At 45.1% G+C, this 27,565-nt stretch overlaps 1 protein-coding gene across 3 annotated transcripts in view; it reads right to left on the bottom strand.

The window, feature by feature from the left end:
* The window catches only part of MAP6 (microtubule associated protein 6), a 51,400-nt gene that overhangs the window by 10,941 nt on the left and 12,894 nt on the right, over positions 1-27,565 (bottom strand). For all 3 annotated transcript variants that reach the window (XM_068930743.1, XM_068930744.1, XM_068930745.1), the window contains exons 2-3: positions 4,841-5,054; positions 3,258-3,454 (exon numbers count right to left, since the gene is read on the bottom strand). In XM_068930743.1, coding sequence (XP_068786844.1) covers positions 3,258-3,454; positions 4,841-5,054 — 411 coding nt within the window. The remainder of the gene's footprint in view (positions 1-3,257; positions 3,455-4,840; positions 5,055-27,565) is intronic.

Here is a 27,565-nt window from a genome sequence, read left to right as displayed (position 1 = left end):
TCACCCTAAGGCCTGACTCTACCGCTGTTCCTGGTATTAAATGCAAGGCTAAAACGTGCACTTAGATGTATGCCGAGGGCCCTGCTCAAATGGAGCAAAGGCCAGAATTTATTTCCCTTGACTTTGGCTACGTAAGAGGAAGGCCCCCAGACCTTGCAGTCTCCTAGGCTCTTTCTGGAAATAGCGAAACCTTCCAAGGAACATTCATCCCACGCTAAGGGTGGGGTAGATAAATGGCCCTTGGGATGTTCCTCTCTCTTCCCACTGAAGTGGGAGCTTAAATCATTGGCTAGCACTTCATATCTAGCTAGTTAGTTAGATAGCTAGTAGTTAGATGCTACCTAAAATTTTATGTAGTAAGGAAACATCAGGCCATATTCTGACCACTTACTGTGTGCGGCTGATTCAAACATCGTGATGGATGCTCTCCATTGAGAAGCAGCAATCCTGCAGCTGTGGATAGCGGGCAGTTGATCCGGAATCGCTGAGATGCTTAGAGTAGGTGGTCTGAGTATGGCTCTTACTGATGTTGCTTGGGCTGAATTTGGTTTCCATTGAAGTCAAGGGCTAAATTCCCACGGAATTCAAGGCGACATGGTGTTAAGTGCACAGTTTCTTAGCACGCAAAGCTTACGGCCAAAAATAAGTGGGATAATGATTTTACATGTTTCTCCTTATGTACACTGAGATCGGTGTGTTGGGCTATGGGCTAACTGTCTACGTGCCTTTCTGACATCTTCTACCTGCTGTGACACGTCATCTTCTCGGCTGTTGCTATATCCTGAGATAAGAAAGGACATTATTGAGGAGTGTGAGGATGGATGAAGCATCTAAATTCCAAGAAATTACACAGCCTTGGAAGCTCAGATCTCTCTGGACGGTTACCCTTTGAGCCACGGGGCGGGAAGAGCTGTGAATGGCATTTCTCTTCGCGAGTTCAACGCAAGCCTTTCGCTGAGCTACTCTGGAGACAGAGCTGAGCTTTGCACTCAAGCAGTGCTGCAGGGGCTTCTGAGCACTCAGAAAAGCAATGGTCATTATGGACAGGTCAGCATCTCCATGGAGCATGCACATCAAAAACGCATTACATTCGCAAAGATTTCCACAGTTTTACTTCCTGGAGGATTTCCCTGGTTTCCTCCTAAACATCGGAGGCTTAAATATATATATTTCTATATATGAATATATATTTTCCACATACACAACCTGACTAGCTCATAGCACACAGTTCTAACACAGCTAAGCTTGGAAATACACCACTGAATTCAGAACACTACACTTACTTATACTCAAAGCTTTAGGCTGTTAGCGCAAGGCAAACAGGACACATTACACAATACACTGAACTTGGCATTTATTCATTACTAAGGCCAGCAAATGTCACTATCTGTATACCACAGAGCTTTCCTCATCTTTGGAAACTTTCTCTCAGTCTTATAGCTTGTCACTCATTTGTGTTTCCAAGAGACCCAATTATAATGGAGTGAGATTCCAAAAATGGGGCTCTTCACCCTCCCAGCTCATCCCTTTCCTATTACATAGTTTCACATCTCTAAAATATCCTAGCAGCAAGACTTTCTCCATTCAATCATCTCTACAGTAACACAGTTCTGAAACTCTCCTCTTACACCACGTCCCTACCCTACTTCCCATCTCTCTTTTGTTCTTCCCAATTGTCTGTTCTCCGAAAGTATCAAGCTGGACTGCATGTTGGGATAGAAATATTGAGCTGCAAAAATAAAGAAGGACCCTGCATCCAGACAATTAACACAGGAGAGTTTAACAGCTTGGTTTGGTCAGACCAGGACTAATCCTGACATTCAGGCCCAGATCCAGCAGCTGGGCACCAAATTTTGGGTTGGGATCATAACTCTCCCAGCTCCCACTGCATCAATGAGACAAATTCTGAAGAGCGCATGCCAGCCCGGCCCATCAGCTCATGGAAATCTGCCTGATCCCATCACGTATGGGTGTTGGGCCAGTTAGTATTTGCTGACAAATGATTCCTCTCCTTTTACAGCCTTCAAATACAGCCTCCCAACTGATCTAGGAGGCTGGGCATAGGAACTTCCTAGAGTAAAAGCACAGTACATAGAGTTGAAACCCTGACATCTTGCCTGAACGGGAGTCTGGGGATCCCAACAACTGGTTTACGGCCCCGTTTTAGCACATTTATGAGCCAATATGAACTCCAAAACATTGGAATCAAAACAGCTGGGGCTCACAGCTCTAGCTAACCCTGGTGGCTCATCAACTTCTACCCCTTGGAAGGCCGCACCTGCAAACCGAACATCGTTCTGAAATATAGCTCGTTTCACACACTTGTCTACTGGCACCCCAGAAGTGAAGAAAAAAGACCAAGATTCAAAATAAATCAGGAGTAATTAAAAAGATGAATAACCTAGGGGAAACAATAGGGAAGAACAGGCTGCAGATAACCTAGTCTGACCTGCTGCATGCTTGGGAAGTCTCCGTGACTTCCCTCGCTCCTTCTTTTTTTGGAATCAAGGTTCCAAAAAACCTTGAGTGATGCTGATGGGTGAAGCTGCCCTGATGTGAATAGAGCTACCCCAGCTACCCTTGTAGAGGATTTGGCCCGACATCTTTATTTACATGGGATCTCATTCCATGTCCCTTCCTGGAGCAAAACTCCCACTGGTGTTAACAGGAGAAAGTTTGCTCTCGGTCACACCATTGATGCAAGTGGAGTTATGGCACACCAACGGCGCTGTGAATTAACCTCTGATCCTTTCCGCCTCCGAAGCCTTTCCCTTGGCCTGCTGACACCAGTGGGAGGTTATCGAAAATGGTGACCCCCAAAAGGGCCTCGTGGAATGAGAGCACAGCCCATCCCTGGCATCCTTGGATCGACAGGCAATTCCACGCCGTCAAAGCACTGGAAGATCAACCCCGAGGAAAGGGATGAGCTGTTTAACATTCACAGTGCACAGTTAATCCAAAACCTTTGTATCCTACGACCTCTTCTGTGCATTCCCACATCCTTCCTGCGATCCCCCTCACTCTGTGTAGAGCTGTGTTGTGCAGGCAAAGCAGAATAACCTGACCTCAGAAAAAAGGATTCCCTAATCCTCCTTGGAAATAAAACAGAAAAGCTTCTAATCCAATCAGAACAAAAAGCAGATTAGAAGCCTCTAATTAATTTTGTGGCCTTTATTTAATCAAAATAAAAAAAAGGAAAGAAAGAAAGAAAGAAAAAGGGAAAAAAGAGAAAGAAAGGAAAGTGCAGTGACATTTACTCTTTTGCCTCAGCCAGTTTATTGTTCATCTCTTTACTTTTCTCCTTCTCCTCTGGCTTTGCTGTGTTGGAGGTCTCGGCGCTCTTTTTCTTGGCAGCCCGGCCAGATGCAATCTGCTTGTCTTTGGCCTTTTTCAGGGGTTTATGGCTTGTTGTGGTCTTTTTTGGTTTAGAAGGCTTTACGCTAGGCTTTTCCACCTGCATGGAGGGTGACATGCAAAACACCAACAGAGAGAGAGAGAGAGAGAGAGAGAGAGAAAGAGAAAGGGAGAGAGACACACACAAGGACAGGTGGAAAACAGGATTTAGATCAGAAACATCATTCAAGAGCCAGTGAATGTTACTTCTTTACTTAGCTGTACTCTGCCATGAAGGGAAGGGAGCGGAGGGGCGCATGCTGAGTTGCAAATGGCCAACTCCTTCACAGTGGTGATGGACACAGCGCCCCTGAAGCCAACAGAGCCATGGTCATGTACATTAGCTGAGACTGCAACCTAAGGCACGCTCTTAGTAAGAAGCTGGCCTCTGACTCACAGTTATATGGGCTTAATAAAGTAGCATTAATTGTTCTGGTCCTAATATCTCCGAATGCAGTTTCGGGACTGGGATACAATCGGGTAAATAGCATTTTATCAGTTCCTCCATCTTTCTCTGCTTTCAGGAGGGGCTTTGCAAACCCAAGAAGGATTGTCTCTCTCTGGATTCAAAGCTGAGAAATGATGCTCAGGACCAAGAGGCTGGCACAAATCCACCTCCTTCTTGCAGGACATGACTCCTCAGCCTGCCCTTCCCTAACAGTTGGCTACAATGGAGAAAAATTACTTGGGGACAGCTGGGGCCCAGGATGCCAAGTGGCACTTGAGGAAAGTTCAGAACAGTGTCTTGCATCCAGCTGTTTCTGTAGCCCCAAAAGTAGGGAGGACTACTTCGAAATTTAGATGGAACAGAAGCCTTCAGCTCCTCTCTGCTGGCCCTCCCATCCCTCTGAGACTTGACAAATCTAAGCAGTTACAAACTCTGGGAAAGAAGAAGGTCCTACGTTCAAAAACTGCACAGACTGGCTCCATTTAGATGCAGATCCTCAGCTCTTCCTAGAAGACAAGGCTAGAAGAGATTTCAGTCCAGGCCATTCTTGACACATGTCCGTCTCATCAAAGCCAAAAGAACTTACTGCCGAAACCTGTAGAGCTCTCTGAATTAACTGCACATGAAGATATGGTTCTTACCATGTTGTTCCTGGCATAAAGTGTAATGGTGTGGGGTGTCTATAGCTTTGGAGTTGGAAAGAGATAGCAGTCTAGAAAAATGACCTGGGAAATGACAACACAAAAACCTCTTAATCTGGGCCCTACCCTCACCTGTTGACAGTTTGATGCAGAGCAGTATAGACTCCAAAGTACACCAACTTGTACTAGAGTCCATCTCTGATGTAGATCCCTAGATGCACCCACTGGTTGGAAATGAAGATGGCATGTAAGGGAAATGAAAGCAGGCAGTGTTCACCCCAGCCTTTTTGCTTTAGACACATCCCACAAGGTGGGATTCCACAATGTGGCCATCGTTCCCTTCCGCTGCGCTTCTCACCTTTGGAGGTTCTTTGTAGGGTTCACTGTAGAGAGTGCGTATCCTTCTGCGTTCCAGGAATTTGTTATCGGCTGGAGCGGGCTTACTGGTTTCCCCCTTGAACTGAGCGCTGTAACTGGTTTCATGGGTCATTTTCTCCTCTGGTGGCTTGTACTGAGGCTTAGCTTTTATAGCTTTCACAGGCTTGACATCTACCCAAGGTCTGAACTCGTTTCTGAAGAAAAAAAGAAAAAGGGTTGAGGAATTAAACCAACAGGAGAGTAGAGGCAATATAGGAATTAAACTGACCCCCATTACTCAACAAGGTCTTATAAGAAGGGCTTTTGTCTCCATCCAGTCAGATTTACAAAAAAACACCTGACTCCTAACAGCTCATTTTTGACCTCATCCAAAACCCTCTGACGCTTTAGGAAAGATCCAAATGAAATCTGTCTATCGAAATAAATCAGTCAGTCCTGGGCACTAGACAGACTTCTACTTCTATGTCAATGGCCAGGTACCCTTTGAAAAGCCGGCCTCAGATGTCATTATAAAGCATTTCTGAAAGCACAGGTCCTTTCTTGGCTGTACAGCTTCACCTGAAACTACTCACACAAAGTTCCTGATTCTCACAATTAGGGTAGAAGTGGATATTTACATAGAAACATAAAAATGTGTGCTCCACAGTAGGCACCTGATAACTCAACACTGGGCACATGCCTGTCAGCAAACTTATCTGCATGCAAGTGAGCTGGGTGATTCAGAAATGAAAAGAGCCAAGATTTCCTACAGGCACCCCGTACCCATGCCTGTAAGTAGTGAATTGTACTGTTCCTCCTTTATTGCATCAAATTATGCACAACAGCTTTGTTAATTCTGCAAAGGAACAACTTAAAATAAAGCTGTCTTAGATTTAAACCCAAGCAGACTGGGAAATGCAGTGTTCATCAAGCATCAAGCTATAATCTTTCTTTATTAGCTGCTGATGGTGAATTTCAGAGTTACTGAAAAAAATGACAGTCTCTTTTTTTTTTCTTTTGTCTAGAGCAGTGACTTCTTGAAAAAGATATATTTTAAAGATTTTTGGCACCTAATGGACACATTCTGCTTCCCATCCATAGAATCCAAGTCTTGATTTTTTTAGTTCCTCCCAACAGAGCACCAACATCTTTCTAGATTTGAAACAAAACGTTCCATTTCCTCACTGAAAATTGCCATTCATCTGAGAAAAACCTCTATTTGATGAGAAGGGAAATGGAGAAACCCCAAAGGTGTTGCTACAAGTTGTCTTGTTCCTAAAGACTCTGACATAAGCCAAGGAGTTATCCTAACGGAGGTGATGCAAGACCTTTGCAAAGGGATGAATCTTCCCCAGAAAACAAAAAGTCCTTGTCTGGATTTTGGGAACTGGGAGGCAGTGAGAGGTCTGCAGTCCCTGTCCCTCCTGCCTCTTTCCAATCAACCACTTTGAAGTTGCGTTACTCATTTTCAGTCCGGTTTATTTGGGAAAAGAGCCTTGTGTGAGGGTGTATCTGCCAAGCAATTCCCTCCTGTAACAGCTTTGAATATCTTGATCAGCATTAACCAGATTTGACAAAGGGCAAAGATCTCAAAGATACTCATTTTTTACTTTTATGAAAACAGACAATCAAACAAAAGCCAGAGGCTCAGAGAAGCTTCAGTTTGGGCATGTACACTTCATTAGTCACCAGATGATCCACTTTGGCAGACCAGGCTGCAGAAGTTCAGCTGTTGTCCCCAGAGATCAATAATAAATGACATCCTTCATGGGCAAGATCAGAGGGTCTCCCTGCCCATCTAGTACCAAATTTTGCCCACCTACTAGTCCCACTATAAGTGATGGAAAAATCTGCTCTTTTGAGGTAACTGCTGGTTGCAACAGTCTCCTGGGTGTGTTTCTGCTCCCAAGACACCTATATTCAGGTCTCACTTTTTCTGCCATGTGACTATGCTCTTCTCACAGTCAGTGAAGACCTAGTCAACATGGTCAGTGGAGCCTGGAGAGCAGGTGACTGCTTTACGGTGTGGTGAATGGCTCTTTGGGCTCTGTTGACTGACTAGATCTCCACTAAAGGGAATATAGTCCACATGAAGACACTCATACATACACATCTACATGGAGGTATCTCAGTCTGTGAGCTGAATCCTACCTCCATCTCTTTGTCCTTCCTTAGTGCTGATTCCAGCTACATCAACTTTTTCTTTTCCTGATATTTCTTCATTTCCCTCCCTCTCGTTTACGACTCAGCCCTTCTGGCGCTTGAATAAATCTGCCAAGGACCCAGGGATACTGGCTGTTTGAAGGGTGCTATTCTTCACAAACTGTGTTGCACTGAATGGTCAATACATGAACAGGCTCATCTGTGTCCCCTTGATTGCTATTCACCAAATGTCACCCATTCTTCCGTAGAAATTTCTCTGCTGTCCATTGTTAAAATATCCCCTCTGCATGAAGAGCTGAGAGAAAGGAATTGGAAATATCTTTGAAGAACTGGATTAAAGATGCAAATATATGCTTTTTTTCACTAGACCATACTACTGATAAGCTCAAAGCTCATCCCAAGTTTGTCAGAAGACAAGTTCTTTCTAGGAGCCAGTTTTGTTCCATAACTAGACCCTGTATTTTCAACTGCTTTCCAAAGGAAACAAGATTATGCAATTATGCTCTCTATCCCTGCCTATCTGTCACTTAGATCCCTCCCCTAGTAACCTTCGAACCCATTAGCCGTTTTCAGTCAGATTTGTTGCAGGTAGGACTTCCAACACATTCCCTCAGAATCAGTGAGTGGGTAGAGGAGGAACATTCCCTCTTCTTCAGCTTAAGGAAAGCCAGGTACAATGCATTTTTTTAATCGCTCTAAGGCCACAGCCAGCTGGCCCACCAGTCACATTGCTGACAGGCCAACCAGCAGACCAGAGTGAAGCTATAAGCACAAGCCATCAAACAGAGCAGCCAAAAAGAGACAAAGGATGAAGCCTGGAGTACTGTGTGTATAGGAGCTGGATTTTAAAGGTGTAGGACACAAATCAAGATTTGTTCATTCCACCGCACATAAAATGCTTGTTTATATGGAGGTGAGCTTTGCAGCAGAGCGACTGTATTTGTTAGCATAGTGCCTAGCAAACTCATTATGTGCTGCATTATGCAAACGTGCAGCAAGAGACGGGCTGCTCCCTGAAAAGCTTGTGATCTCTGTGGACGAGACAGACACAAGAGGAAGAAAAAAAGGAGAAAAAACAGCCCCCTGTCACCTGTGGGCTGGCAGAAAACGCATTTCTGCACTCCCCTCAACAGCGGTGGACATTCAGAACCCCCTTGTGCTGGTCCCCGAACTGTGAATGGAAAAGATCATACAATAGAGCTGGGCTCTAATACCTGTCAGCACAACAACAAATCTTATCTGACAGTTAAAAATGAGCATGAATTCCTCTGCTGTTCTCCATCTTCCATGTGCTTTGCCGGTCTTAATGCAGAAGTAACAATTCTGCAAGTACTCAGCTCTGTTGTACTTTGCAAAAGGACCCTTCACTTCCCTGAGTCTCCTGAGATGAGCCTGGCTCTGCAGATGAAGAAGAGACTGGTAACCGCTCTTGGGCAATGCATACTGACATACCATGTCTAACAGCTCTGCAATAACTCAGCCAAGATCTTCTCCGGAAATGCACAGTTAAAAGCTATTGATCTTGAAATACTTTTCAGGGCTGACAAACGAATTATAGACCCCAGATGAGTGGAGAACTAGAACAACACAGGGATTTGCTGAATATCTTGAAATCCTTTTTAGGCAAATGTGCTTGATTTCACATCATCAGCTATTACACGAGACCCAGTCCCTTAGAGCAAGAGTGAGCATGGGCCACGTTCGAATGGTGTCCTACCACAACTTAGACGGACCCAGCTACTCTTTGCTATGACCACACTCAAACACCCTGTGCGCTCAGTTCTGCATATCTGCTATCCAGAGCCTCCAGAGGCAATGAAAGGAGGAAAGAAATGTGGACCAGTTACTAAAGCTAGGTCCGATGTGGCAAGCTGATTTCAGTGCCTATTATTTTTCGCATTTAGGCAACACATAAACTGTAAAAAGCGGGTAATAGAATAGACAAGGGCTGCTCTGTGCTGGTTGCCTCAGTATAGAGGTAGCGTAAGGTTCCTAAATCTCCTAGGCTCCACCACAGATGAGTGAGGGAAAACTGCCTCTTGGGAACTGCCCATGGAATATGCTAACTCCTGAAGCAAGCCTAACAAAGGTTTGGGAAAGTACTAGCAACTTAACTGCCTGGATCATCACATTACAGTGCCAGGCACACTGAATTTCCTAACACAAAGGTAGCCTTATCCCACAGAAGGAGGCAGGTGTTTTGCTTGGGGTCCATCTCTCTATTGACTGTATGGGGAGGGGGAACATCTTGAGAAGGTGATCTAAATCCCCCTGCCAATTTTGGTGACTCTCTCTCAAATATTCACAGTTTGTCTGACACAGCCCTATGTCAGCACGAGCTCATGTTGTCCAAACAGCGTACAGAGCGGCTAAACCCTCTTAGCAGTTGTGATGCGCTAGTTGGAAGAGGTCTCATGCTCTAGGATATTTATGTCTGTCAGAAATGATGTTTTGTAAAATTATACATTCATTATATGCAGTAAAGAAGCGAGAGAGAAGGAAACACCTTTAAAAGTTGATTTTTTTGGTGTTCTTGGGCTAGCAAAGATGTCTGCTTTCTAAGGAACTGTATCAGTTGCTCCTGTAACACTAAAACTAATCCTGTCTTGGAAAAAGGCCCTGCAGTTCTGAAATCTCCCCTTTACTATTCGACATCCCTATTACCCAAGGCCAACATTACGGGGAAGATGCCAGAAAGTCAGAAAACTTTGGCTACAAACTGGAATGAGCCTCGTAAAACTTGTTGCTGTGTGTTTTGAGAAGAAACAGTTATAGAGGGTTCTGGACCACCGTTCCCAGTCTGCTCTGCACAAAATTAGCCCTAAAGTATTTCAGGAGTGTGCTATAGTCCAGCCTGTTTTTCCATACCAGAGAAGGAAAGAGGTCAGCCTCAAAGCTCACCTAAAACCTGAGCTCACGCTGCCCCGGTGAGTCACTAGCTCAGACCAGCACCAGTATGGACATGCTCAACACGCACAGCTTAATCTAGCTCTGTGTTTCTTATCTAAGAGCTCTTCATTGCTCGCAGTTTTGCTGTGAAAATTAAGACTTGCTATCTTGGCATGACATGGAGGTATCGAGTTGACATAGAAGCGAATTACAGGTATTCTGATTCTCTGCCAAATCTTGCCAAAGGTCTGATGACCTTTTGCAAGCTGAGTCACCCAGGAAAAATTTCCAAAGATAATGGGAAATTGGCCAGATGCCGACCTGACCAGAACACAGGGCTGCATAGGATGAGGAGATGTTTTGTGAACCGATACGTACCAGATAGGTGCATTCTCCTTATAACATCAGACCTTTTGCAAGATAATTTACACCTATCAAAGGCAAAAGTTGCCTTCCACGTACATCAGCGGTGTTGCATGGGACTGAATTCATCCTGGTTATTTTACTTTAATTGTGCCTTCTCCTTGGCAGAGCACAGTTAAAGGTGGCTGCAGGTGAAGGTGATCTGAATATTGTCCTCCACATCCTCCTTCACCACATGTGGGGGCTATGAGGTTAATGTGAACTCTGAGCTACAGTGTGCAGCTATCTCTGGAGATGCTCACCGACATTCGCATTGATTGCCTTCATCTCTTGCAGCCAGAGCAGAGCTGAGGGGAAGATGCAGCCAGGTGTAACCACGTCAAAGCTTCCGTCTACTTTAAAGGGCTTTAAAGAGAGGTTACGTTTGTTCAGAATCAGCAAAGATTATTAAATGAATTCTGCTGATGGCAGCTTTACTGGCACCAACTGAGCCTGATTCCCTGATCCTGAGGTAAGAGTATGAAATAATGAATGCTGCAGAAAAGGGAAACTAGGAATTTCATGATGGAGCCCTGCACAGAAGGAATATTTCTAGCTTAATCTGAAAAAAAATGGGTCAAACAAAAAATGAAAAATATTCAAATTTTTCAGAGAAATAATAATTTTTAAAAAACTCAAGAAATGTTTGGGGTTGGCCTGAAATGTTTCATCCATTCTAAAATGAAAAGGCAACTTTCCTTTTCAGTTTCGATTCTTTTCCATCTCATTTTTCCTTATTCTACTTGGGACAATCTGAAAGGTCTATGACCCCCCCTTCCTCTTATGAAGTAAAAAGTCAAACTGCTTCAGAAGGAATATGTCAGAACATCACACTCCTCTTTAATACTCCTTCAAACAAAACAAAAATGAAAATGTGAACACATTTTGGTGAATAGATTTATTCCAATATATACCAATATACACCAATATATATTTTGAATATATTTTCAAACAATTTTTGACTTTCTGGAATTACCGTTTCTGAGAATGTATCATTTTCTCCCCAAATATTCTTCAGCTCCCTTCCCTCTCTTAACTTATGAACAGAGATGTTCAATGAAATGAAACAGTGGGAGACCCAAAATCAATGATAATGCCTGGTCGAACTCTGGAACTTCTCTAAAGGAGGTCACTGAAGTCCAGCATACAGTGAAATTTAAATAAGTCATGGCTATTTAGGCGGATATTGAGAATATTCACAGTTATCAAAGGAAATTGCAGCAACACAGCCTTGAGTTAATAACGTCATTCTTCAGCACTTAGCTGTTTTCTCAAAACTATGGGCTGAAGCAAGAGCTATTCCACACTGCGAGCATCTCCCATCTCCCTCAAGTTATCTGGTGCTGGCCATGATTACACAGGAGATACTGGACTAGCTGGACATGAGCAAAGCTTGGTGCAGCTTTTGAGGATCATATGAGGAACATGCACCTGTTTTGATCCTAAGCTTCTTCACTCTTTTCTAATGGTAAAATTCCACTCGGATTCAATATAAATAGGCCCTGTATCCTCCTGCGAGCACACAACTGATTTTGAAGACAAGCCTAATCAACGGATACTGCTCTGCAAGAGCTAACACATGACTCCTAACACGTTTTTAGCAATAAGGGAATACTGCCGCATGTTGAGGTCCCTTCCAACCCGAATTGTCCTATGACCCTATGTCACCACATTCCGTTGGACTACAGACGCCTGTACCTGGTGATTTGGGCACTGGTTTCAGTCCCTGAGTTACTGAACAAACAAAGTGAAAGAGCAGTCATAAAAGAGTCAAAGCTGCTCCCACAGTGCCTCCCAGGCTGGTGGTTGAGCCACATGCTTTGGAAACAAGAGAAGGGGGTTCACAACTGATCAGGCAGAGGAGAGCATTAACCTGGCGTCAGCACCACGCATGGATCGTGCTTTTCCCCTTGGCCTCTTGGCTCACCCGGTAACGAGGAATCATCTCTCTGGCAGCCCTGTGAATCCAGCCCTTCATTTCCTTTGTGTTCCACGCTTTTTTTCCTGAAGCTGAAATGCTTCCTTTCAGGAGGAGTGGAATGTTTTGTGCTGAACTACAAGGAATATTTATCTTTTAATTTGGGGGAAGAAAAAAGAAGCCACAATATTTTACTTGGCTCAGTTCAAATGGATAAAAACCCTCCAATTTTCCAGTCTGGCTGCTGCGTGAAAAAATCACCAGCGATCTAGGTTGTTCAGCAACAGATGGCACAATGTTATTGCCTTCCAGAGAAATGAGTCTTAAAGTCCCGGACCCAGATGATTCCTTGCTGCTTCTGAAAGCCGAACATGCTACTGTAACACAGCGTGTTCCCTGCACCCCAAGACATGGACTTCAACTGCTTCAGCACATCCCCAGTCCCCTCTGAATAAAAGGTCAATTTCAACCAACTCCCACTACAATTGTCTTGTCGACATATAAGATCTGCCAGCACAAGCACAAGAACTACCCCTCCTTCTTTGCCACAATCAACATGAAGTGCTCCTGTCTCTGATTCCAATGCATACGCTTAAAGACAGCTTTATTCTCTAATGCCCTTGTTATTATTTCGTAAACAGTAATTTATTGTAAAGCTGTATTGAGGCTGTGAATGGTGTCATGAAGTTCCTGGTGCCCAAGATTATTTTTTTCCAAACATTAATAATCAACCTCTAGCCCCCATACACACGTGCACACACATACATTCAGAGAGTGAATCAATGAGCCAATACCTAATGAGTAGTGCACAGAGACTAAAACAATTTGATACCTTTATTTATGAACCTGAAACTTCAACAATGCACAATGGACTAAGCGTGAGCAGGCAGGGGATGGATACAGTATCTATGGACATCTCTAGCTGGGGCCAACCAAGTACAGCACATACAGCACTGGTGTAGAAGAGGAGGAATGTGCTGAGCCTTCAACAGGGTGGCTGCAGCACTGGTTCAACCAGGCTATAAGCAAGATGTGATTAAGATACTGAAAGGGATGGAGTCTAGTCATTTGGCAAGAAGATCCCATGCCACAATTCATTTCTGAAAGGTGCTCGAATCAGCTGCTCACAAATTATGGATATTGCATTGCCTTAGGGTCAGTGTTACCCATGTAGCCTTCCAAGGATGCAGAACTATTTGGGCTTTTATGCCCACAACATCACAGATACATGAATGAAGATGATGCTGAATATGACAGAGGTCCAAGAATGTAAGAGAGCAATGGAGTTGTGGAAGAGCATCCCCAAGAGTACCAGTTGTGCCAGGACTCAGGTCTCAGGACAGAGAAATAGAAGAGATGTGGGGATCATCTGTAATCCACTGGGATACTGAGGCTGAGGGAGTTGCAGTTACTGTGCTTGTGTTGACCTCAACAGCTGAAAGAGTATCCTGTGAGGAGAAGTAGCATCCAGCAGTGCTATAACATTGAAGGATTATTGAAAGTAGCCTTAGGAATACTGGAATCAAAGAGAAAACAAAGGCAACGTCCAGGGGTGCAACGTGCCTCCTGTAGCTATTCCCAGTGAGCTATTTTGCATTAACTGTAGACTCAGGGTTGTCTTCAGTGCTCCACTACAAAGGTGTACTAGGTACACTATGCAGCATAAGGCAATAGTCCTCTCTGGAGGCTCCACATGCATGGAGCAGTTTGGAGAGGTCCATGTGTGGAAGGAAAGGGCGAGACAAATTCCCACATCCGGAATAGCTGGCACACCTGGTCACCACGGGCAGCCAAGGTCCACCTTAAGGGAAATACTCCCATGACCAGTCCCCTCCTCCTGGTGCTTCCTCCACCTTAGCTCCACTGTTCACCTTGCAGCCCTTCATCTAAGGCCCTGCTCTCAGTCAGCCATGGGGAAGGTAGAGTCCAAGCCAAATAAAGGATATCCATCAGTATCTGCTACAGCCCAGCAGCCCAAGGCCCTCTCTATCTCCTGGTGGGTAAATACCCACCAAAGGGAAGAATGTGGACTCTGGAGAAGATCCTCTGGGAGATCATCCTGCAGAAATGTCAGAAATTATGGAAGGGTGCATGGGGAGATCCGGAGGGAAGTTAAATACAACGGCAGTAAGACCTCAGGAACCAGATCCTTACTGCTGTGAATTGCCATAGCCCTTTAAAGATTGGCCAGTTTATACCTCTCTGAATTTCCCTTGATGTTATAAGCTAGGGGGAACTGCTGGGGAGGGAAAAAGTGAAGAAAATATAAAAATTTCACTGACTTTCTAATAAGCCTGTTTGTTACCAAACTGAAAATACAATTTCAACATTCACTTTGTAGTGATTGACTTTCTAAGGGCCTAAAAAGTTACTATTCACACCTCACCTCACTCTACAGAAATTCAGACCAAGCCAAAGACCCAATTCCATTCAAACAGAAACACTATGCATGGTCAACGCATCTTATTCTGGTGACAAGAAACTCGGATCCATCTCCTCAGCCAGAGCCATGACAGTCAGCTTCAATGGACCACACGTTTGAGATCCCATACGGAAGCTGCTATGCCCTCTTTGTACAGGCTTGAGCCTGCAATGTTGGTGAGCACGACACCAGTGTCACTGATGCAGCCAGCTAATGCAGCCTGCTAGGAAAGTTCCCAGGGTGATCACAGCCTGACACTTCTGAGCATGCCTGCAGAAATAACCCATCTGTAAATGTTATGTTCACCCCTGGAAAATGGGTCAGGGACAGATCGAAGCTGTGTTAACACCCCATTTCATGTCCTGCATGTCTATTGTCCAGTTGGCTGGACCTAAAGCACTGTCCCTTCCTCCTCGTCCTCCAAACGGGCAGATGACTCTAAAATTTGCCACAAGGTTAAACAAACAAAATAGCTCACCACATGGGTGCTTTGATACAAGGCAGTCTTTATTGACGAGGCACTGTAGGAAGATTAGGGTCAGGAAAAGAGTTGCCACAGGCAGATCTGAACGGGCTGCTGAAATCTGAACAGAGCTCGGAGAGCCCAACTGCTCCTGTAAGGATCTGTTGGGGCCATGGAGCACTACGTGTCCGACTCCTTCACAAGAACACAAACACAGCTACCAGCACACTAGCAAGGTACAGACACATGAAGCAATGAGGCTCACTCGGTAACGGATCTTAAGGTACCAGGGAAAAACCCATAAGAAGCATCCTTCGCTTTAGGAAAAGTGGAACAACTTGCAATGACAATGCAATGACAACATAACACTGAAAATTCTGCTTTTCTTCAAGTGCAAATATTCTTCAGTGCAATTCAGATCAAGTGCAAGGAATTTATTCAGACATCTGATTGGATATACAGGCACTGGCAGCCACCTGCAGTAATGCTGAGTGCTGGGCCTGTCTCCAGCTAAAGTTTGTCTGTGCCCATCCCCATGCAAAGCAGCACGTCAAAGCTGTGTTGAGGCGGTGGCCTCGTGAGCCCTAGCTTTGGCTGCAATGGGATTCTTTGTGGAGAAGCGCTTTTAGTATCTAGCTTCAAGGGTCTGAAGGCATGAACAGGAGACAAAGGTAAAAATTGCATTAGTCCAGTACAGTAAAACATTTCAGCACATGTGCAATGGCTCTTAGCAGCTCCTCACATATAAACAGGGGCATTAATGACTTCCTGAATCAGAGCTTGACTGACCACATTGAAAAAGCTATATATGAACCTACAGTGTGATTTTAAGAGGGGAATCCAGCACAGCAAGGTGCACTAACTAAGGTTGAGGAAAATGAAGCTTTTTAGGTCAAATGAAGCAATTACATTTCATAAACTCCTAGTTCAATCAGGCTACCCCAGAGATCTGACAGCAGGGCAGGGAGAGCATCCAAAGACATCACCTTTCATGAACAACAGGCCAGATAAAGAAATGAAGAAATGCTGCCTAAGGAGATAAAGGACAGCGCTGCTCTCTGATCAACAGCACTGAAAGAGCTGGCAGGCTCTCTGGTCCAAATTGCTCCATTTGTGCTGCCATAATAACCCTGTTCTCAGGAGTTTTCACAAAGACCATTTACCCTCACAGTGAAGGGAGTGACTGTTGGGGAAAAACCCACTATCTGGACCTTCCTGGATGCTCTGATGCAAAGCAGCTTAAGCTCATTGCCAACTCTCATTTCACAGATTCTGGCCCTGGTCCGAGATGGAGGATGCTTTAATGATACTGCAGTTTAGCTGCATAAGAACTGCAAGGTTTGTCCTTTAGGCAGAAATGGAGATGGGTGGTGCTGGAGATGACAGGTAAGATTTTGTCCAGATTCGTTCAAATTATCATCCAAATCACGGATGCAGAACGATGCGCCTCTCCAAAGGAAAGTCAGGAAACAGTTGGTTGACATAAAACAGAAGCCTTGACTTTCTGTTGTTGCAGCATGATTTGCTAGGATGTACTTTTCTACTCCCTTTAGGGAATCATTACCTTCCCTCCTTTCTGTGCTTCTAATGGAGCTCAAGATCAGTGTTGCTCTTTGATTTCCTTTCCAGTCTGCATGACACTATAATTGCTCACCCCGACAAGGGAGTAGAAATAGAATCAGCAGTAACGGGGGGTAGAGGAGGAACACACTGAAACTTAAATAGCAGGTATTGTTTTGCCATTGCATTGATGACTTGGGTCATTATTATACGCCCATCACTGTAGTATCTACTATATGTCTGTATCTGACTTTCACGCATACGCTGATTGGGGACCAGGTATCCTAAAGCTTAAACACACACACGAAAAATTAGGAAACTAGTTAGGCATGATCTGAGTTTCAGTTCATACGAGAATGCTATACTGGTGTGGGCTCTTATATCAGACCTAGTGACCCATTTCAAAAAATGGACATGTCCAAGAAGGCAATAATCAACTGTTGTAAGGTAATCTTAAGAAATAGGGAGCTAGGATCAGGATCCCCTGGTACATGCAGGAGGCATAGAGGAATGAGGATCCTGACCAGTAAGTGGAAGAGGAGTAAACCAAGCCCCACAGTGAATTTAGCCCCAAGAAGGTGCATTGCTGCTGGCTTTGATTACAGCCTCCCACTAGCACTAGCTGCTGCTGCGGGTTGCTCTTGTTCAGAGGAGGAGTTTTTTAACTCCCTCCCATCCCACTCAGTGCAAACGTACCCTCTCCCCACGCACGCGCACTCGGCTAACACTGCTCAGCCTCACTATATCATGCATTGCAAAACCATGGTTGGTTTTACAACTAAAAAATATTAAAGAAAGATCATGGTAAAAGAAGAACATTTATGATATCACTGAAGACAGATTTTTACTAGTTAGACCTAAAGTTCATCCAAAAGCCTTAAACAGCATGGAGCCTTTTTTTCCATGGCAACAGAGACTCAGGGCACTCAGGTTTGGTTTGCGTGGAGGTGAGGTGGACTCAGCCCCTTCCCTACCTTGTTGGAGTCAATGAGAAAAGCCTATTGATTTCAATGGGTGCAGGATAGTGCCCTTAATCCATTATCGACAAGGCAGGAATTTCACGCTCAGTGTAGACTATAACTGAAAGGATCAATCTACTTAGCATTTTTCATCCTCTCCAGCCAGTCGGCTGTTCCACGTCCTTCTTGTGGGCAGACCTGCCATTCCAACATGGTCAATCCCTATCAATACTAAAGCTGGATCAGTAACATGCTGCCAAAATTCCAGTGCATATTTCTTACATCCATACTGCTCATGGCACCCAAATACGTAGCGTCTGACCCTGCAGTCTCCTGACAGCATCCCCTCTACCTTCAAAGCTCCAGCAGAGCTGATAGAAGGACACAGCCTGGATTGCCACTCACACCAATGGACACGTTTCCTAGATGTGTATGGAATAGCCCATATCTGTACAGCCCTAGATGTGTATGGGAAGCCCTTGTAGCCCAGCTTTGAGGCCAAACTGTAATCTGGATCTTCTCTTATTTTTTGTTAGACCACTGAAACCCGTGTGCAGCAACAAGCATGCTGAGCTCCTAAGTGATCTTACACTTCCATAGCTCAGCTCCCCCAGTCTAAAATATCATCTGCAAGAGCTAAGCACGCACATATGCTTAGCCACGTGGCTCCTACGTCACCTCATTTTATCCTATTTCAGTCTACAAAGTAAAACATAATAAATAATCCAAATGTCTTATATATATACACGTTTGGATGCATAACACCATATTCTCAGAAAGGGAAAGGGAATTCAAAGCAATGACACTTTTATCCTTCGTCCATCCATGTCCACATTCTGTTATGGAGGGGCAACCTTGGTAGATGCGGTGTGCAGTTCTGTGGCTTGGTTTGTGGTCTGTCACTGATCTGTGCGGACATTTTTGCAACAACTACTCCTGCAGAAATCCCCTGAATCTCGCAGCTGGCAGCACAGGGTGCCAGATCCAATAGGATGAATGTTTCATCCTGAACAGTTCTGCGGTTTGATAAGCTCCGTTTCCACTGTGTCCCAAGTGTGTTAAATAAGTAAGTGAAGTCAGGCATAGGGAGAGACGCTATACACGACACATGCAACATGACAACGCCGCTACAAGTAACGCAGCCCAGAAAGTGGATGAAGTCAAGATTAACCCAGATTTAGTCTGATCACTTGTCTCTGCTGTGCCTACGCATGTCTATATGTATTTGAGCTTGTGATATTTCTTTACAAGATTATATATAATGAAACTAAAGCATTTTTTTTAGCAAGCAAAAGTGACTAGACAGCTGCTGACTTTGACAGAGAGGGCCGAGTTCTGCTTTCCATTACCCCCAAGAAATGTACCCGCTGAAGCCTTCTTAGGTTGAAATTACAAGGTTGTAATTATTTTCAACTAGGAGAACTGATAGAGATGGGTGTGAATGCACATATGGAAGAAAAGAGTTGAGTCTGGAGCAAGGATCCTGACTCAAAGGACTACTGAGCTTAGGAAAAGCAACCAAATATTGAGTTGGTTTTTCCCCACTTCTTTGTCTCTATCCTTAATTCTGTCTTACCTCAGAGCTGCAAAATCTAGAAGTAAATTTGTTTTCTGCTACACAAGAAGGTGCAGATTTAACACACACTCCTGCTCCAGGCTTTGCATGCAATACGTAGAATTATTGGGGAGCAAACGTAACGGCATTACACTGAAATTGCACTGGGTGGTGTGCTGAAGGTTGATTAAAAGCACAACTGAAAGACTGAACTGGGCTAAGCAGACGGACAGACAATTGAGAGGGACAGTGTGGAAGAACAGGAAGGTAAAAAGGTTTCTTTGGAAAGGACATGAGAACAGTACAAAGTTTTACAACATGCCTCTTTAGGAAACCACAAAACCCATCACAGCAACTCACTGGGGCTACATGGGTGTAACCAAGAGCAGGATTAGGTCCATTCAAGTGTATCACATTTAACACAACTGAGTAAGACTCGGTCTCCAGTTGACTCTTCTTTCTTTAGAAGCTATCCAGGCCTGTAGAAGGCACAGAAGAAGATGAACTGTAGAAAATAATATTCATTTGCCCTCCACTTCACCACTCCTCCTCTGCAAGCTTTAGAAACCATCAGCATCGCTTGTGCATCAGTAACTACTTAATGGGGAAGACTCACCAACTCCAGCTCCCAAACAACTGTACGAGTCCCACGGTACCAAACCAGTAAACACTGGGACCATCAAAGCTGTCTCAGGGGAGTCTGGGAAAGAGGCAGCACAAGACACAGGAGCAGATGGCTATATTGTGAGATCTCTTCCTAATTAGGTAAAACACAATGTAAGTGCATGAAGCAATTACTGGTCACAGCCGGTACCAGAGACATGGACGCTGTGTGTACGAAAGCTGCCATGAAATAAAAGAGCAGAACTGCTGGAAGGCTTTATATGGGAGATGGTGCAAAAGTAGCTTTCAGAACAAGGTTATTTTAGAATGAATTTGCTGCTTTCAAGGGCTTCTCCAAAGCTTGCACTGCAAGGAGGGAAAAGCTTTGAAACCAAAGCACAGACAAAACGGGTTGGCTCTTCACATCAAAGGTGCTCACGTTCACGGCGGCCCTTTTCTGCATCTGATAGGAAGTGTCACTCTAAGCACCTGCCCCTGGGATTACACACAGCAAAATAATAATGGAAATACCCCATTCTCAGATGTGTGATGCAGCATCGAGTGATCTCGAGGCTGGCACTCCACTACAGGGGAGAGGCATGAAGCCAAAAGGTGCAACGGGCATGAAGCCAAAAGGTGCAATGAGCAGAGCGTAGGATTTAATGCAGTAGAGACATGGTTTTCTGTTTCTGCACACAAAGAGCCTGTGCGTAATGTACTACGAGCTAAAACAAGATCAGAGAAAAGAAAATCCCCGGGAGACCGCGGGGTGTGACCGTCTCCTTCATGAGACATGAAATGGCTGCCTGTGCCAGCCGAGGGGATTTAGTAATGCCGTACGCAGAAAGGAAAGCTAGGAGCTGCACGGTAAAACTGCAGAAACGCCTACGAGACTTGGAGCCTCTTCCCACCTTCAGATGTGTCTTGTGTGGTTTTGGAAGCTGATGGGACATGGCTTCCCAAGGGTCTGATGTCTAGGGGTCTCTAGGCACATCCAGACCCAGCCTCGGGCACCTGGTGGAGGCTGTAAATGGGCTGAGGGCTTTAACACCAAAGCCAACGTGTCCAGAGACACAGGGTGCAGAGGATGATGCTGTAGTAACGGGGTCGCGTGGCTCCCTGACCGGGCCAGGCTTGTGTCCCCTTGACTTTGAGAACAATGGAGAAACACGCTATCCCCTCCTAAGTTAGGTGCCAAAGCTGTCCTGACCGTTTCACAAGCACAGCAACATCTTTTCCCCCCAAAAAATCGTCACAAGCCATAGCGACCCTAAAAAAAATAACACCTGGATCACAGAAATCTGCTTTCCAGAAAGGATACTGTTAATTTAGAACTGAATAGAAATATTCCCAATTATTTGGCTTGTTTCTGTTGGTATCTCTGTCCTCACTCTGGTACCAGCTATCTGCTTGGCTCTAGGAAATCCTCACTGCACGTTTTCTGCAAGGATCTGCAATCACAGATCTACCTGCCAAAACTCAGACCAGGTTTCCAGCGCATATAAGTGTGCGTTGCAATCCTTTACCTAAAGCAAAAAAAAAAAAAACAAAAAACAAAAAACTAGTCTTTCAAGTATTAAATTTAGAGAATTAAAAATAAAAAGTACAAGTTTTGCAACTCGTCTGTAGAGAACTGGAAGGAGGATCTGTTGTTATTATGCATTTCTGGAGGCACAGCAAACGTTTACAGCCTCCCTGAGCCATTTGTATCCGCTGGGTAAATAATACGCATTTGAAACTGAGTTGATCTGCAAATACGTCTTTCTTTGGAGCTGTTCCAGTCTTAATCGGGAAATAAAATATGCTAGGGACAAATGTATTAAACAGGTACTTAATTGAGAGATGAGACGGGAGAAGACGACGCTGTTCTTGTCTCCCAGGCAAAGCATGCGTGCTTTAAACACACTCCTAGATTGATATTTATTGCAACTGACAGGGCAGAAAGGCTCGGAAGAAGCATTCCTTCCTCTCCCATAAATAATTCACTCCTTGTAACGGTTCATAAAATGTTTATATTAAGTAATAATTAAATATTGCTTTTAAAAAAAAATAACGAGCATTACAGCCAAGAGAAAAATATCATCCCAAATGAGGGTGGGGAAAACGAACGTCTTGCAACTGTCACGTTGCATTTTCTCTGCTGAGAACAACTCAAAGCGAAAGCAGTTAAAAGACGTGACTCTCTGCTACACTAGATCTTCCGTCGGCTCTGTCGCTTCAAATCCTTGTCCGACCCTGAACCATGGGGCTCTTTCTGTGGAGCTCCGCAAGATGAGCACAGAGTCTGCTCTCACGTGTGCAAATACACCGGGTTTTTTCCCTCTGCCCATATAACCATGGAGTGTTTCTTCAGATATGCAGGGCAGGGTCAGCAATCCCTTTGCAATATCTGCCCTTGAGCTGTGGTGAATCTCAAGCCTCTGTGGGGTGGACGGTTTCCTCTTTGCATCCACAGCCGTACCTCCTTCACTGTGCGCTTGAGAGACACTAACCCCCTGGACCACTCAGGGACTGTATCTCTACGACTGTTTTCACTTCAGAACACCATGATTCGGACCCTTGCGCCAAGATCCCATCTCATCCTAAGGGTGCACGGAGCTGCTAGGTTTAAATGCTCCCACCTGACTCTGCATCCCTGCATTTCTAGAGGCTCTTTCAAATCACTTTAAAGGGGTGGATTTGGCCAAGTGGCATCCATCCATCCTGTCGTCATGAAAAAAGAAAAAACCCAGCAGGTCCCTCAAAGGAGTCTCTAGCTAGGCGTCACAAAAGAGAGACGACCAAATTCACTAAGCACATCTGAAAATGCCAACTGTGGACCATTATGTCATGACTTCCTGCCAGCACCATGAGGGTCAGACGTGGTGCCTCAGACCAATTCCTGAGCCAGGGAAATGTGCCTGACTTTCACTTGCATGAGAGACACTCGGACTCTGAGATAGGATACAGGACTGTGAGTGTGGCAGGGAAGGAGACAAGGTAGTGGGGTAATGACTGAGGACCAGTAGGAGTCATAAAGATAATATGAATCAAATATCATCATGGATACAATGAGGCACGTTTTATTAAAACTGTAATTGCTTGATTCAACCTGTGCCCTGGGGAGCATAAGGAAAAGCAAGCAGTACCAAGGTCACTGCAGACAGAAAATCAATGCAGGGAATGAATGGTAATCTATTTTTTTCTAGTTTCACAGAGAGGGACCGTGCAGCTATCATGCTAGCATCTCCAGAGATGCACAATATCCCTGAGACCTCGGACTTGCTCCAGCAGAGCACTTAGTACATTTTTAACTTGACATTTTTAACTTTAAAACATCGAAGTCTTGCTCCTCTTGACTGTGACTACAGCGGGTTTGAGCATCCCAAGGGACCATTATATTTCATATATGCAAAGACAATTATCCACTTCTCTGTGGTGCTCTGTTCTCAAACCAAAACAATTCAATACTTTCCAGCTTTTCGCAGTGATCATGCTTTCTACATTCCTGGCCTCTCTGAAGGGTCTCCACAGGACTTTCACTGCTTGGTCCACAGCTCTACTGAAGCACAAAGCCAAAACAAGACTCTATCTGAGGCTTTAGCAATGTGGAAGGATGTCACTTCTTACATGTGACTTTCCTCTACGTACATCCCAACACCTTGCTTGTCACAAAACTTTGGCAATATAGTTGACATCTGATTTATGATTCGCTGCAGAACTGCTACTACCCCATCTTGCACTGGTACAGCTGATGATTTCTACCTTTATGTCACTCTCTGCTCTCACCTCTCCTGAATTGCATCCTATTCATTTCAAGCTTTTTTTCCAATTCGTCAAGATGTCTTTGAATGCCAACTCCAGCAGGCAAAATGATTTAGCCAAACACAAGTAATGGACTCAACACAGGAGTACGTGGATGAAATACGGCATTGTACAGGCAGCCAGATGAGATGGTCATAATGCCCTCTTCTGCCCTTAAAAACCTCTGAAGTGCAATAGGGTACCAGTTACAAAGGCAGGTGGGAAGCAGTGCTGCAAATTTAAACTACCTGCGAGACCTTTGGGAAGGTCACATCCCATACAAAAGGGATGCGTGAGCTCAGGAATGCCTGAATCCTTCTAACTTGCAACGCTAGGTCAGTGTGATGCAGGACACCTAGCTAAGCGAACAGTATCTCCAAGCTGAAACTGTGATTTTCATGCAGAGACTCATCCAAGCTTCAAGTTGAGCACAGTATTTTTTTATGACTTCACTGAGATTTGGATCAAGCTCTTGGGAAACGTCTCTAGAGCTCCAGAGAGCCCTATCAATAGGCTATCAAGGATGACACTGCCAGAATTTTAATAAGAATGTTAAGATTGGTATGAATAAAATGCAAGTGGAAGAGTGTGTGTAAGCACCAGAAGAAATGCTAGAATTAAGGTTACAAGAATGGCTCGTACGGATAACAGACGTCACCTCTGCCAATTCACTAGATTGAGGAATGGGCTGTTTCCACCTAGCCCAAATGCCTGTGCTCTGGTAAGACCACGACACCGCTGAATCTCCAGCAGAAGACCCTGCATGCTGCCAATAGGAGGCTAGCATGGAGGTTGCAGCATATCACGTATGCCAGTCCATTTTCTGTCAGCCCACCAGGAAGATGGACTACAGCAAAGGCCCACCCATAACAACCGTTGACTCCTAAACAATATAAAAGATCTGTCCAAAACCGAGTTTGTTCTCACCAGTCTGGAAGAACCCCAGAAATGAAACGAGGACTCTACAGCTGGTGTCTCTTAGCCTGTGCTGCATGCACATAAGTGATCCTGGCCAGGCCACTTGAACATGTACATCGTGGCGCTTGTCACTATGGGGTTTGAGTGTGTACATCAAGTAAATCTATGACAGAAAGAGAGCAGGTAAAATCAACTTTAGAGAAAAAAGGTCTTCCATATGGCCTTGCATTGAGTATTATTACACTAATTTCCTACAGTATCCTGTTTGATGAGTATATAATCACCTGGGCCATGCAGCTGCAGCACAAGAGTTGTACTTTTGCTCTCTGGTGCACTGAGGCATGTTCATTTATCGCTGCAGAAGTCCTGATGACACCTGCAGCACCTCTAAGGGCTTCCTGAGGGATGTTTCCACTCCTCCAAACGCAGAAGAGGGATGCAAGTGTTAATGGCAATTACAGACCACTTTGAATTCCCTCATTTGACCTTCTGCATAACGCATCCATACAGTTTTTCTAACAAGGGCATATCCCCAAACCGGGATGCTACCAGGCTCCAGTCTTGCATTGGACAATAGTGGGCTTGAACATGCTGTCTGATGAAATCCAGAACAGGGACCATGTTAAATTAGTTAGAATTGTTTGCCTGCATTTTGAGAGCTTAAAATAAAACAATCTTCTAACTTGTATTTCAAGTGCTTATAGCTCTCCCTGACATTAGAGCAAAAAAAGCTATGAAAACAGCCCATAAAGCAGTGTACCGCCTTCAGACACCCTAGCCCTTCCTACACCATAATGACAGTAGAGGCCTCCATTTTCCTCTATTTTCTAAAAGCACCAAATTCTCACTCCCCTCCAATTTCCACTGATCACCTCGTTTCACTTCCCACCCAACTCAGTAAACATAGTACTTGGTGATGCTTTACTTCACACATCAGTGTGACGCAGTCAAAATTCTTGTTTCTTGATTCCAGTATGAACTTGTGGGAGCATCCTTCCTCCCCAACAGGGTGTGAAGATGATGAAAATGTGTGCGTTGCTGCTGAAAGACTATTAGACATGCCTGTAGAGACACTGGAAGATCAAACTTTGAGAAAGGAAGGGCTGGACAGACTTGCCAGATTGCAGCTCACTGTAATGCCACGTCGAGTCTAAAGAAATACCTTGTAGTTGCTCACTGTGAGTTTCACCCATCATAGTGAGCATGGCACTACCTTGTGAGACCTCTGGTCTAAACAAAGCTGACTGCCTCCCATAACCACTTAACTGCACGAGCTAGGCTTTGTAAAAGCTGACCACAAAGGCTGCCACGATGTCAGATGTGCCTAGAGACACTGGCAGAAGTCCAAAAGGGCAGCACCATTCTCACAGCCAACAGGGTGTGAGAATGGTGTTTTCTCAGGGTTTCCAACCCTCCGAGTGGGGACAGGGGCACAGAGAAATAGATGCACAGAGGCCAGGGAGAGAGATAAATCACAACTGGTCAGAAATGAGAAACCTTTTTCTCCTCAGAGGACAAGGATTAGTAGGTTAGTTACTATACCTGGAACAAGCAAGAGGAATTATGGCAAATGGGTCTGGGAAGGATCTCAGAAAACATCAAATGCAACCCATGCTCTGGGGCAGGATCAAGAGAGTGGCCATCAGTCTCTATGCATCTCCTCTGATGGTTGGCTACCTTTTCGGAGGTGCTACAGTCAGATGATGGCTGAAGTAACCTGCCCTATGCACTACCAGAAATCAGACTGACTGCATCCAGCAGCCTCCTCCCACTGAATTGAAGGTTATAAGGAATCATGGGAGCATTTCCCCAATGCCTCCTTCTTCAGAAGCACAACTGCCTGGTTATCAAAAAGGCAGCAACGCCAGAGGGAAGCCACCTCTCCACCTTCCGAAGAGAACTGCAACAGGAATGACTGTACCGGTATGAATGGAGAATGGATGGGACGTCAGGCATGCAGGCAGCAGGGCACACGAATGGCAGGAAAAGGGCTGTAGGAGAGGCCTGGTGTCGATGGTACCTGGATCGCAACAGGGTCAACAACAGCCCAGCACAGCTACATGCTGCTCTTGGGACACCCAGGTCAGGGATAGTAAGTAAATTCTTGACAAATATAAAGGTGGGACTAGACAGAGAGATCAATCACCGTCAGCTCCGAAGGAATGAAAGGCATATCCAAAGGCAGCACAAGGTCGTCAACCTAAGAAGAGACCTGGAGACATGAGGAGGCACCTCTCCTGGTATGCCTTGTCCTCTGGGAAGGAGCTCTTGGGCAGACACTTTGAGAGATGCATTCCGGTGCTGGCAAGTATGCTGGTGTGAGATCATCAAAGAACGAAATCACTTCCCCTCTTAGAACGTACCGTGCTGAGCTTTGCTACAACACTGCTGCAATGCTGCAATGTCTCACCCAACAACCTCGTCCCTTCCCGGGAGACAGGGCTCAGCCTCAAGCCTCCGCGACGGACAAGGAGCAGAGCAGAGCCGCTGTGTGTCCTAACCAGATGGCACTGATCCATCCTGCTGCCACGGCAGGTACAAGTGCTTCCAGACAGACTGCTATTTTAGCATCCAGGTGGGTGCAGGGAGCGTTTAATCCAGCGGATGGAGGAGAGAGCACAGCACCTTTTGGCTGTGATGGGTCCCAGTTGCTTGGGGAGTTGCTGTCTCTCTGCATGGCTACCCTGCAGAAACCCTTCTCAGCGCCCCGGTGGGACCGCGTGGCTTCCTCTCCTTCCTTCCACACCACTGTGTCATCTCTCCCTCTGGCTGCCTGCCAACCAAAACCCGCTCTCAGAAACCTCAGTACGAGTTGCCATAGCTACTCGCCGACTCCGTGACAAGCTCTGCCGCTCGGCTGAGACAGGCACATTTATCCCCCTGACACACGGCGTACCTGGCGTGCTGGGCTGTCTCCCAGCAATTGCACGTCAGCCCTGTGCAAATCCAGCCTAGTGCTTTCGGTACCTTAACAGCATCTTGCACTGAGTTCCTGGCAGTACTTAAACCTCTCTGCCCTTTTCTTTTGCATGCTCATTTTTTCTTCCCTGTACTCCCCAGTAGTGACTAACCTTTATAGGACAGACGTTGG

The sequence above is a fragment of the Struthio camelus genome, chromosome 1 (genome assembly GCF_040807025.1).
Source record: "Struthio camelus isolate bStrCam1 chromosome 1, bStrCam1.hap1, whole genome shotgun sequence".
Taxonomy (NCBI): Eukaryota; Metazoa; Chordata; class Aves; order Struthioniformes; family Struthionidae; genus Struthio; species Struthio camelus.
This window is presented reverse-complemented; position numbering and strand designations above follow the sequence as displayed.